Source organism: Periophthalmus magnuspinnatus, chromosome 8, assembly GCF_009829125.3.
Source record: "Periophthalmus magnuspinnatus isolate fPerMag1 chromosome 8, fPerMag1.2.pri, whole genome shotgun sequence".
NCBI lineage: Eukaryota > Metazoa > Chordata > Actinopteri > Gobiiformes > Gobiidae > Periophthalmus > Periophthalmus magnuspinnatus.
In genome coordinates, this window is record NC_047133.1 from 456,172 (window position 1) to 469,381 (window position 13,210).

At 46.2% G+C, this 13,210-nt stretch overlaps 1 protein-coding gene across 1 annotated transcript in view; it reads left to right on the top strand.

Annotated features, from left to right (window-relative positions):
* LOC117374612 (integrin alpha-3-like) overlaps positions 1–13,210 on the top strand; it is a 28,548-nt gene that overhangs the window by 11,847 nt on the left and 3,491 nt on the right. The window contains exons 14-24 of the mRNA XM_055223750.1: positions 1,245–1,381; positions 3,862–4,005; positions 5,216–5,313; positions 6,872–6,994; positions 7,061–7,163; positions 7,723–7,806; positions 9,554–9,633; positions 10,259–10,336; positions 10,503–10,605; positions 10,722–11,171; positions 11,407–11,532. Of these exons, the coding sequence (XP_055079725.1) occupies positions 1,245–1,381; positions 3,862–4,005; positions 5,216–5,313; positions 6,872–6,994; positions 7,061–7,163; positions 7,723–7,806; positions 9,554–9,633; positions 10,259–10,336; positions 10,503–10,605; positions 10,722–11,171; positions 11,407–11,532 (1,526 nt within the window). The remainder of the gene's footprint in view (positions 1–1,244; positions 1,382–3,861; positions 4,006–5,215; positions 5,314–6,871; positions 6,995–7,060; positions 7,164–7,722; positions 7,807–9,553; positions 9,634–10,258; positions 10,337–10,502; positions 10,606–10,721; positions 11,172–11,406; positions 11,533–13,210) is intronic.

Below are 13,210 nucleotides of genomic sequence, written 5' to 3' on the forward strand. Positions count from 1 at the left end.
AAAAATTTGACACAAATACATGGAGGACGGTTTTTCTGGTGAATGGAAGCGTCAGCCTGAAATACTTGGATTGTATTATATTTATATTTTGAGAGTTGGTCTTAACAGCAGCTCCAGAACAGCAGCTTTATTTAATCTGAAATGGACACATTTGTCAAAGTAAAGGCACCGGAGCAGAGCTGGGGACGGAGCTGGGGATGGAGCTGGGGACGGAGCTGGGGACGGAGCTGGGGACGGAGCTGGGGACGGAGCTGGGGACGGAGCTGGGGACGGAGCTGGGGACGGAGCTGGGGATGATGCCGGGTGGTGTCGGGTGGTGTCACTGATGGATGGGATGACGGTGTGTTCTGTTTGTCCCTTCACCCTCTGCTGGTGCTAAATCACATTGTTCTGACACACAGCCGCCTGTCTCCCTTGCCTCTCCTCCTCGCCTCCTCGTCTCCCCCTCGTCTCCTCCTCGCCCCCCCCATCTCCTCCTCCTCTCCTCCTCGTCCCCCCCCTTGTCTCCTCCTCATCCCCCCCTCGTCTCCCTCTCCTCGTCTCCCTCTCCTCGTCTCCCTCTCCTCCTCGTCTCCCTCTCCTCGTCTCCCTCTCGTCTCCCTCTCCTCCTCGTCTCCTTCGCCTGTCCTTCTGTCCTTCTGTCCTTCTGTCCTTCTGTCCTTGTCTGTCCTTGTCTTGGGATTAAAGACCACACACTCATGTCACATGAGACAATTGGAGGAGAACATTAAGCTGAACAAATGAGTCGATATAAAATGGGTGAGAGGTCTGACGTCTGAGAGAGACTTTATTTTGTTTTTCCAGGACATTTATGAAACAAAATGGTGACCAATGGTGACAGAGCGTTTACTCTGACCTTCATTTTACATCAGGAGAGACACAGAGACCAAAGATAATTCAGTGTCTCGTTTACATGTTTCACTCAATTAAGTTTCATCTATTTAGATTTTTTTTTTCTCATAAACAAAAGCCAAATTGATATTCCAGTGCTAATGAGGTTAACTTTGTGAAATCAATATGGAGCCAATCAAGTTTTAGCCAAAGCAGCTACGATAATAAAATAATATAATTTGGGGTAAAATGAACGTATAGCAGTTTATAACCATGTTTAGTCTTCGTTAAGGCCTGTTATAGTCTTGGTTTAGATCTGGTGGTGCTCATAAAGCCAAATATTAAGTGTACTTGGTGTGAAGTGTTTGAGACCCACTGGCATAAAGCTAACATCATTTCTTCCTGTGTTTCAGCGTTGCAGTTCTCCGTGAATGCAGATGTGACCAGTCTGAATCCGCGCGTTCGCTTCTCCAGCAGTGGACAGAGCCTGGTGTGGTCCTACCTGTCTATGCCCAAAGCTCACTGCACCACGCTAAGAGCCACACTCCTGGTACGACCACTCACACACCGCTAATTTGGTTCACACCTCTGATTTGGTTCACTCCTCTGCTTTGGTTCACTCCTCTGATTTGGTTCACACCTCTGATTTGGTTCACTCCTCTGCTTTGGTTCACACCTCTGCTTTGGTTTATTGGTTCATTAAGTTTTTATTTCACCATTTATTTCCCATTAACTTCACTTTATTATTCTGAAAGTTTGATTTTATGAAACTGGTCATCCGAGCGGTCAGCTGTGTGTGTGTGAGTGCGGTCAGCTGTAGTGTGTGTGTGGTCAGCTGTGTGTGTGTGAGTGCGGTCAGCTGTAGTGTGTGTGGTCAGGTGTGTGTGTGTGTGCGGTCAGCTGTGTGAGTGGATCCTCCTGCTGCCCACAGCACATGATCAGAGGAATGTGACTCCGCCCCTTCATCGTCCAAAACACATTCACATTTTTACTGAGGAGGCGTCAAAATCACAGCATTTTTCAAAAACACTGGTGGTTTTACATTAAATTTAATTATTATTATTATTTTGTTTTTAAATGATCTAAAATGTTTCTAAACTCAATCATATTAAACTGTTTAGTGGGACTTTGAGTGTTTTTTTTTCATGCTGATTTTATGACCACAGCAGATCTACTTGAAACGACCTTGTCCAGGTCGTCGTTGAAAATGAGAATTGGTTCTCAACCGACCTACCTGGTAAAATAAATAAATAAATAAATGAATTAATTTTCTCCACATGACCCATGTTTTACTGATTTTAAACGTGTATTGCAGAAGCATCAAACACATTTTCACCAAGAGCCACATCAGTAAAATGGCTGCTCTTAAAGGGTCAGATGTAAAATAAATCTAACAACTTTTTAACTTTTAACTGTTTCTGTATTTATTACTTCAAATTACAAATGTTGTCTATGTATTTGCCTCGATGTATAAATATATCTGCATATCTCCTGAAAAAATGACACTGTGAGACCATCAAACCACATAAAATGATGTGGAGGGCCACATTTTGCCCACGGGCCTTGGGTTTGACACATGTGGCGAGTGACAGGACTGAGCCTGAAAAAAAAACACGAGGGAAGAGCAGGAACAGGGAGTTTAACAGCCCCGCCCACATGTACATGACTCCGCCTCTTTAAATAAACACATGTACATGACTCCGCCTCTTTAAATAAACACGTGTACATGACTCCGCCTCTTTAAATAAACACGTGTACATGACTCCGCCTCTTTAAATAAACACATGTACATGACTCCGCCTCTTTAAATAAACACATGTACATGACTCCGCCTCTTTTCATAAACACGTGTACATGACTCCGCCTCTTTAAATAAACACATGTACATGACTCCGCCTCTTTAAATAAACACATGGACATGACTCCGCCTCTTTAAATAAACACATGTACATGACTCCGCCTCTTTTCATAAACACATGGACATGACTCAGCCTCTTTAAATAAACACATGTACATGACTCCACCTCTTTTCATAAACACATGGACATGACTCCGCCTCTTTTCATAAACACATGTACATGACTCCGCCTCTTTAAATAAACACATGTACATGACTCCGCCTCTTTTCATAAACACATGGACATGACTCCGCCTCTTTAAATAAACACATGTACATGACTCCGCCTCTTTTCATAAACACATGGACATGACTCCGCCTCTTTAAATAAACACATGTACATGACTCCGCCTCTTTTCATAAACACGTGTACATGACTCCGCCTCTTTAAATAAACACATGGACATGACTCCGCCTCTTTAAATAAACACATGTACATGACTCCGCCTCTTTTCATAAACACATGGACATGACTCCGCCTCTTTAAATAAACACATGTACATGACTCCGCCTCTTTTCATAAACACGTGTACATGACTCCGCCTCTTTAAATAAACACATGGACATGACTCCGCCTCTTTAAATAAACACATGTACATGACTCCGCCTCTTTTCATAAACACATGGACATGACTCCGCCTCTTTAAAGAAACACATGTACATGACTCCGCCTCTTTTCATAAACACATGTACATGACTCCGCCTCTTTAAATAAACACATGGACATGACTCCGCCTCTTTAAATAAACACATGGACATGACTCCGCCTCTTTTCATAAACACATGGACATGACTCCGCCTCTTTTCATAAACACATGGACATGACTCCGCCTCTTTTCATAAACACATGGACATGACTCCGCCTCTTTTCATAAACACATGGACATGACTCCGCCTCTTTTCATAAACACATGGACATGACTCCGCCTCTTTAAATAAACACATGGACATGACTCCGCCTCTTCAAATAAACACGTGGACATGACTCCGCCTCTTTTCATAAACACATGTACATGACTCCACCTCTTTTCATAAACACATGTACATGACTCCGCCTCTTTTCATAAACACATGGACATGACTCCGCCTCTTTAAATAAACACATGTACATGACTCCGCCTCTTTTCTTTCAGACTCCAATAAGAGATCAAGTCCAGCCTCTGGTCTTTTCTCTAAACGCCTCCATGGTCCAGAAACTCCCCAAAAAACACAATGGACTGTTTGATTTGAGACAATTTCCAGTGACCAGTCGCCCCCTTCTCCCCGTGAGACACCAGGTGAGTCCAACACACTAACCACTCCTCCTCAGGTGAGTCCAACACACTGACCACTCCTCCTCAGGTGAGTCCAACACACTGACCACTCCTCCCCAGGTGAGTCCAACACACTGATCACTCCTCCCCAGGTGAGTCCAACACTGACCACTCCTCCTCAGGTGAGTCCAACACTGACCACTCCTCCCCAGGTGAGTCCAACACTGACCACTCCTCCTCAGGTGAGTCCAACACTGACCGCTCCTCCCCAGGTGAGTCCAACACTGACCGCTCCTCCTCAGGTGAGTCCAACACTGACCACTCCTCCCCAGGTGAGTCCAACACACTGATCACTCCTCCCCAGGTGAGTCCAACACTGACCGCTCCTCCTCAGGTGAGTCCAACACTGACCACTCCTCCCCAGGTGAGTCCAACACACTGATCACTCCTCCCCAGGTGAGTCCAACACTGACCACTCCTCCTCAGGTGTCGACTCGTAATGAAAATTTGATTAAACTGTTTTTGTATTTTTTGTATTTTTGCTGTTTCAGAATGTTATCTTTTTTTTTTTTTTTATCCGAGGAAGAGATAAATAATAATAATAATAATAAAACGTGGCGTGGAACATAAAAACTCACCTTTTTTTTTCTTCTTTTTTATTCCATAAACCTGCTCATATAGTTTAGGAATTACAATCTTGAAAACAGTGTCCGTAAAAATGAATTAATGACGTGTCTTTTGTTTGTTTATTGTGATAATAACAGTGAATAAAATCATGTTTCCTCTCACAATCACCATAATGAAAATTTAATAATAAATATTTTCTCACTATAATTATAATAACCAGAGTTAAAAATCTACATTCTGACCTCTTCATTTTCTACTTTCTTCCTTTAAAATGATCTGGCCTCATGTTTTAAAGACGCGTTAACAGATTTTTTCAGTCTAGAAAACTCACCTCATGTGTGAGTTTAGAAACACTTTTCACATCTCAGAAAAGAGTTTTGCCGTCACTTTAACGTTAACAATGAACACGCTCCTGATTATTAGACAATAATATACTTTAATGATTTAAAATTAAATACAGACAGAGCAAAACACACATTTTGATCTCAAGAGCTGCTTTTATATCGACATTAGTGGAAATGAGTTTTGTCTTTTACATTTGATTCTTTTTTACTCTTGTGTTTCTGGTTTGTGTTGTACTAAACCCGTGTGTGAAATGTGTCGACAGATTCACATTCAGAAGGCGTGTGGACATGATAACCGTTGCCATAGTAACCTGCAGATGACGGCGGAGTTCACGGACGAAAAACACAGACCGCTGGACGTGTGAGTACTTCTACTGCACAATGAAGTACTTCAATCATGTACAGACACAGATGAAGTCGAGCGGCGTCTGACGAGCAGAGGACTGTGAATTTAGAATGACACACTGCCCCTGACACACTGCCCCTGACACACTGTCCCTGACACACTGTCCCTGACACACTGTCCCTGACACACTGTCCCTGACACACTGCCCCTGACAAACTGCCCCTGACACACTGTCCCTGACACACTGCCCCTGACACACTGCCCCTGACACACTGCCCCTGACACACTGTCCCTGACACACTGCCCCTGTCACACTGCCCCTGTCACACTGCCCCTGTCACACTGTCCCTGACACACTGACACACTGTCCCTGACACTCTGACACACTGCCCCTGACACACTGCACCTGACACACTGCCCCTGACACACTGCCCCTGACACACTGCACCTGACACACTGCACCTGTCACACTGCACCTGACACACTGCACCTGTCACACTGCACCTGACACACTGCCCCTGTCACACTGCCCCTGTCACACTGTCCCTGACACACTGCAAATGACACACTGCCCCTGACACACTGCCCCTGACACACTGACACACTGACACACTGCACCTGACACACTGCCCCTGACACACTGTCCCTGACACACTGTCCCTGTCACACTGACACACTGTCCCTGACACACTGCCCCTGACACACTGCCCCTGTCACACTGCCCCTGTCACACTGACACACTGCCCCTGACACACTGCCCCTGACACACTGTCCCTGTCACACTGACACACTGCCCCTGACACACTGCCCCTGACACACTGCCCCTGTCACACTGACACACTGCCCCTGACACACTGCCCCTGTCACACTGACACACTGCCCCTGACACACTGTCCCTGACACACTGACACACTGTCCCTGACACACTGCCCCTGACACACTGTCCCTGTCTCAGTGCCCCTGACACACTGTCCCTGACACACTGACACACTGTCCCTGTCACACTGCCCCTGACACACTGTCCCTGTCTCAGTGCCCCTGACACACTGTCCCTGACACACTGACACACTGCCCCTGACACACTGCCCCTGACACACTGCCCCTGTCACACTGACCCTGACACACTGTCCCTGTCTCAGTGCCCCTGACACACTGTCCCTGTCACACTGACACACTGCCCCTGACACACTGCCCCTGTCACACTGACACACTGCCCCTGACACACTGCCCCTGACACACTCCCCCTGTCACACTGACACACTGCCCCTGACACACTGCCCCTGTCACACTGACACACTGCCCCTGACACACTGTCCCTGACACACTGACACACTGCCCCTGACACACTGCCCCTGACACACTGTCCCTGACACACTGTCCCTGTCACACTGACACACTGTCCCTGACACACTGCCCCTGACACACTGCCCCTGTCACACTGCCCCTGTCACACTGACACACTGCCCCTGACACACTGCACCTGACACACTGTCCCTGACACACTGTCCCTGTCTCAGTGCCCCTGACACACTGTCCCTGACACACTGTCCCTGACACACTGTCCCTGTCTCAGTGCCCCTGACACACTGTCCCTGTCACACTGTCCCTGTCTCAGTGCGTCTGGGGGACACCAGCGTCTCGTCCTGGACTCGAGTCTGAATCTGCTGCTGCTTCACGTCAATGTGACCAACCTCCAGTCTCCATGGAAACCCCTGAACCACACCCACGACGTCTCGTCTCCGTGGCGACCCCTAGACAACAGTTACAACACCCTGTCGCCGTGGAGACTGGCCGAGGACGCCCACAGTGTGGCCTTGAACGTGACCGTCCCGCCCTGTCTTGTCTACTCCGGAGTGCGAGCTCAGGTACAGCTCTGAGGCTCCACGCCAGAATAAACGCGTTTAATAAAGTTTATTTTGTTTTTTTCACTTCAGATCCATATATATATATATATATATATATATATACACACACACATATATATAAATATTTGACCATCTGGGTCCAGTTTATTGTGTTTTTGTTACATATTTAGCCTCATTTCCTTCATTAGTCTGTTTAAAGATACACTACGTCGTTTTCCTTGTGGACGCTGCCCTTTCTGTCTCCATAGTGATGTTTTAGTTTAGTGGAATAGTTCACACTGTGGCATTAAACATATTTAGTGTTTACAGTTCCTCACAGTTGACCTCACCAGGCCCAGTTACAGGTCAAATCTGTGGAGAGGCGAGCCCGCTCACAGTAAGAGTGTTCAGTGAGTTAAAATGAGCTGTAAATTCAATAAATGATAAATTTAAGCTGTAACATGGAACATTCCAGACAGAAAATGCAGATGATGAAAGTGAAAATGTCTCTGGCTGTTTTCATGTTGGATCAATAAACAGAATGAGCCGTTTGTCCTGACTCCACCCTGTGGTGTTTCAGGGAGCGTCTCAGGCGGTGGAGTGCACTGTGGAGGGTGGAGCTCTGCTCTGTGACCTGGGAAACCCTTTGAAAGCCAATCAACAGGTACCAGCACCATCAGCACCATCAGCACCATCAGCCCCACACAGCCCCATCAGCACCACACAGCACCATCAGCACCATCAGCCCCACACAGCACCATCAGCCCCACACAGCCCCATCAGCCCCATCAGCCCCACACAGCCCCATCAGCCCCATCAGCCCCACACAGCACCATCAGCACCATCAGCCCCACACAGCCCCACACAGCCCCATCAGCCCCACACAGCACCATCAGCCACACACAGCACCATCAGCACCATCAGCCCCACACAGCACCATCAGCACCATCAGCACCACACAGCACCATCAGCACCATCAGCCCCACATAGCACCATCAGCACCATCAGCCCCACATAGCACCATCAGCACCATCAGCACCATCAACACCATCAACACCATCAGCACCACACAGCACCATCAGCACCACACAGCACCATCAGCACCACACAGCACCATCAGCACCATCAGCACCACACAGCACCATCAGCACCACACAGCACCATCAGCACCATCAGCACCACACAGCACCATCAGCATCATCAGCCCCACATAGCACCATCAGCACCATCAGCACCATCAGCCCCATCAGCACCATCAGCACCATCAACACCATCAGCACCACCAGCTCCACACAGCAGGTGGCGAGTGAATGTAATTTTCACATGTGAGTGGGTCTGTGCACACTACAGTGGGTCTGTGCACACTATAGTGGGTCTGCGCACACTATAGTGGGTCTGCGCACACTATAGTGGGTCTGCGCACACTATAGTGGGTCTGCGCACACTACGTTTAGTTGAGTTTATTTGACTTTTGGGTGGGACATGTTCACATCCAGGTGAATCATTCACACCACAAAACACCATGAGCCACAGGAAAACACTTCCTCTAAACACAGTGGTCTGTTTCTACACCTGTGGATAAATCCACTGTGAGGACTGGAGGTGGAGGTGGAGGTGGAGGAGGAAAATCTTTTGAAACGACAAACAGATCCATGAGGAAACTGTCTCATATGAAGTGAACACTCTCAGGACAAATGCTCTTTTAGTCTACTCCACCTTTTCTAGAGCTTTAAAAGTCCATGACTTTGTCTTTACTGGATCTGTTGACGTGGAAAAGTCCAGATAAAAGTTTAATCTCACTCCTTTAGAAAACATCAGCTCGTCTCCGTCTGAGATCCAGGCCCTGGAGCTGTGACGTGTCCACTGTGTCCACTGTGTCCACTGTGTCCACTGTGTCCACTGAGCTGCTTCTTTCACAAGAGTCACTTAAAAAATATTCTGCCAGACAAATCCAGAATGATTTTTCTTTTTGCACCTCGAGTCCGACCAGACCCTCGGTGGAGGTGTATTGTGGCTCAGTAGGTGGAGGTGTATTGTGGCTCTGTATAACGCTGTGGTGTTGACTCCGTCATAGGTGGAGGTGTATTGTGACTCTGTATAACGCTGTGGTGTTGACTCCGTCGTAGGTGGAGGTGTATTGTGACTCTGTATAACGCTGTGGTGTTGACTCCGTCGTAGGTGGAGGTGTATTGTGACTCTGTATAACGCTGTGGTGTTGACTCCGTCGTAGGTGGAGGTGTATTTTGACCCTGTAGGTGGAGGTGTATTGTGACTCTGTATAACGCTGTGGTGTTGACTCCGTCGTAGGTGGAGGTGTATTGTGGCTCTGTATAACGCTGTGGTGTTGACTCCGTCGTAGGTGGAGGTGTATTGTGGCTCTGTATAACACTGTGGTGTTGACTCCGTCGTAGGTGGAGGTGTGGATTCGGTTCCAGACGTCTGAGGACATCCTGAGGAGTCGGGAGATCACGAGTCGACTGCAGCTCTCCACGTGAGAGAAGGACTCAACATGACACGACTGTAGTACTGACTTTACTACGCAGTACAGTACACTCGAACTGTAGTACTACTGTGCAGTACAGTACACTCGAGCCGTAGTACTACTGTGCAGTACAGTACAGTTGTAGTATTACTGTGCAGTACAGTACAGTACAGTACAGTTGTAGTATTACTGTGCAGTACAGTACAGTACAGTTGTAGTATTACTCTGCAGTACAGTACAGTACAGTACAGTTGTAGTATTACTGTGCAGTACAGTACAGTACAGTTGTAGTATTACTCTGCAGTACAGTACAGTACAGTACAGTTGTAGTATTAATCTGCAGTACAGTACAGTTGTAGTATTACTGTGCAGTACAGTACAGTTGTAGTATTACTGTGCAGTACAGTACAGTTGTAGTATTACTGTGCAGTACAGTACACAGAGGAACAGAAAATACTGTCATTTAATACTGAAAATCACTTTCTATTGTCTTAAGAGGATTTCATGGACTCTACTCCTTAGTATCATGTTCATCTGTATATTTGTATATTTGTGTATTTGTATATTTGTGTATTTCTGTATCTGTATATTTGTGTATTTGTATATTTGTATATTTGTGTCCTTGTGTCCTCAGCCTGAGTGAGCAGTGGGACCTTTTCCCTCTCACTGTCTCCATGTTGGTGGAAGTGTCTCTACAGGCGTCGCTCACGCTGTAAATATTAGTTTTAATTTTACTACATTTCTTCATATTTCTGCACATTTCTTGTATTTCTCATATTTCTGAACAGTGTTTTGTCACGTCTACAGTCTTCTGTTCTTCTGTTCTTCTGTTCTTCTGATCTTCTGTTCTTCTTCTGTTCTTCTGTTCCTCTGAACAGGCTGAACCCTCCTGACCCCGTTTACTTCAGTGGTCACGTGACGGGAGAATCTGCCGTTAAAACGACGTCCGACATCGGCTCTTTAGTAACGTTTCACTTTCAGGTGAATAAAACTCCTTAAATACGACGTACTTGTTCTGGAGGACTCACATACAGAAGGTTACACTTTGGACATGACTCTTTTAAGTCGCCTGAAACATTTTTGTTTTACTTCATCAGGTGCACAGAAGTGGGCGGGCTCTGCACCACCTGGGGAATCTCATGCTGGTTTTTGATTGGCCGCTGGAGCTGTCAAATGGGAAGTGGCTTCTGTATCTTAGTCAGATCGAGATACCAGGAAGCTCTGAAGAACTCTGCTCACCATCCACAGCACTCAACCCTCTGAAACTCACGGTAACTACCACCCGACCCTCTGAAACTCACGGTAACTACCACCCGACCCTCAACCCTCTGAAACTCACGGTAACTACCCCCCGACCCTCTGAAACTCACGGTAACTACCACCCGACCCTCAACCCTCTGAAACTCACGGTAACTACCACCCGACCCTCTGAAACTCACGGTAACTACCACCCGACCCTCAACCCTCTGAAACTCACGGTAACTACCACTCGACCCTCTGAAACTCACGGTAACTACCACCCGACCCTCAACCCTCTGAAACTCACGGTAACTACCACCCGACCCTCAACCCTCTGAAACTCACGGTAACTACCACCCGACCCTCAACCCTCTGAAACTCACGGTAACTACCACCCGACCCTCTGAAACTCACGGTAACTACCACCCGACCCTCAACCCTCTGAAACTCACGGTAACTACCACCCGACCCTCCGAAACTCACGGTAACTACCACCCGACCCTCCGAAACTCACGATAACCACCACTCAACTCCCTCGTTCAGGTTTCAGATGAAGAGGAGGTGAGGAGAAAGAAGAGGAATCTACAACAGGATTTTGAGGAAAAAGAGACGACAAGAACAGCCCCGATTCTCCACCTCCAGTCGCCCAGAAGAACATCCCTCACTCTGGTACGAGGAGCTTTCAGACGGTGTAGGTCCGGTCTGAAGGTCCACGTCGCTCTGGAGTATAAGACGCACCAGCAGAAAAAATGCACAATAATGAAGAAAAAAACATATATAAGATGCATTTTTGGGGAAATTTATTTTACAAAATCTGAAACCAAGAATAGAACATTTTATCTTTAAAGGAAAGTTCTAATAATAATAATAAAATGTGGAACCACAGGCTGAATATCAGTACATCACGCTAACGCTAACGCGAACGCTAACGCTAACGTAACACATTTATATTTATTCAGCTGAAGCACAGCCAGAACTGAACACGTGTCTGGTTTGTTAACGTAAGATATTAACAGATAATCAGATAAATAAAGCAGAAAAAACAAGTTTACTCTGGATCTCACTCCAAATCAATAAATCCTCAGAAGAACATTTTCTTTTAGGGGCGTTTTGTTCCGTGTTTCTCAGACGTGTTTTAAATCACCATAATGTTGATATTTTAAATGTCGAGTGGTTCAGGAGGAGGAGATACTGGTACAGCTCTAGAGCGCCCTCGTGTGGACGTCACTGTGACAAGAACCAACATGTGACTTTATATATTTGAATCATTTCACGTATAAGTCACATCTGAGTGTCACACCCCCGACAAACTATGAACAAAGTGACACTTATAGTCCAGAAAATACAGTACTCACAGGTGGGTAGTACTCAGTTTGTTTTAGTACTTTTGTATTTGAGTAATATTTTGTAACTGTAGTAACTCTTAAGTTTTGTTTCCTCTTCCATCTGTAAGTTCACTCTGTCTCTAGGTGAATGTAAAGAGAGCGTGAGTTTGGGTCACGTTCTGATTCGATATTTTAGTTTGATGAGTTTGGATCAACTGAACGTCAGAGATTGTGGCGTGAAGCTCGTTGTCATGGAAATAAGCGATGGCTGAAATGAGCAGATGCGTCTGGTTTGGCTCATGGTGTGATGTTTACGGAGGGACGTGTGAAAGTGACCCAGGTCTGACAATGACCATGTGTTTTTATCGCTCCTTCAGACGTGATTTAGTTTGTCATTTTGGTGTTTGTCCTTTGAAAACACCAGATTTTGTGAATTATTTAACTTCAAATATTAACTTCAAATTATAAATCAGATGTTAGTTTTTCACACACTCCATTTGCTTCTCCTCGACTTCGGGCAGGTGTGACCCGACGACCCGGCGATTTTTTGGAGCTGCTCCGTCTCATCACGACCACAAGTCCACAGTCCTGGTTTAGTCCTGGTTTAGTTCTGGTTTAGTCCTGGTTTAGTCCTTGCTTAGTCCTGGTTTAGTCCTGGTTTAGTCCTGGTTTAGTCCTGGTTTAGTCCTGGTTTAGTTCTGGTTTAGTCCTGGTTTAGTCCTGGTTTAGTCCTGGTCTAGTCCTGGTCTAGTCCTGGTCTAGTCCTGGTCTAGTCCTGGTAATAATATAGTCACACTTTTTCCATATTTTGTCCAGGGGGCGACTTATACTCAGGTACGATTTATCTCTGAAATATGTTTTTTCTTTATTTTTTGTTTGGTGCGACTTACTCCAGAAAACACGGTGCTGATCTTTATCACTCAGCTCTTGTAAAGTTAAACTGTTCATCCAGTTTGAAGCGTTCTTTAAAAATAAGAACGTCACTAGTTTCTCACGTTTACTTCCAGGGAGGATCTGAGCGA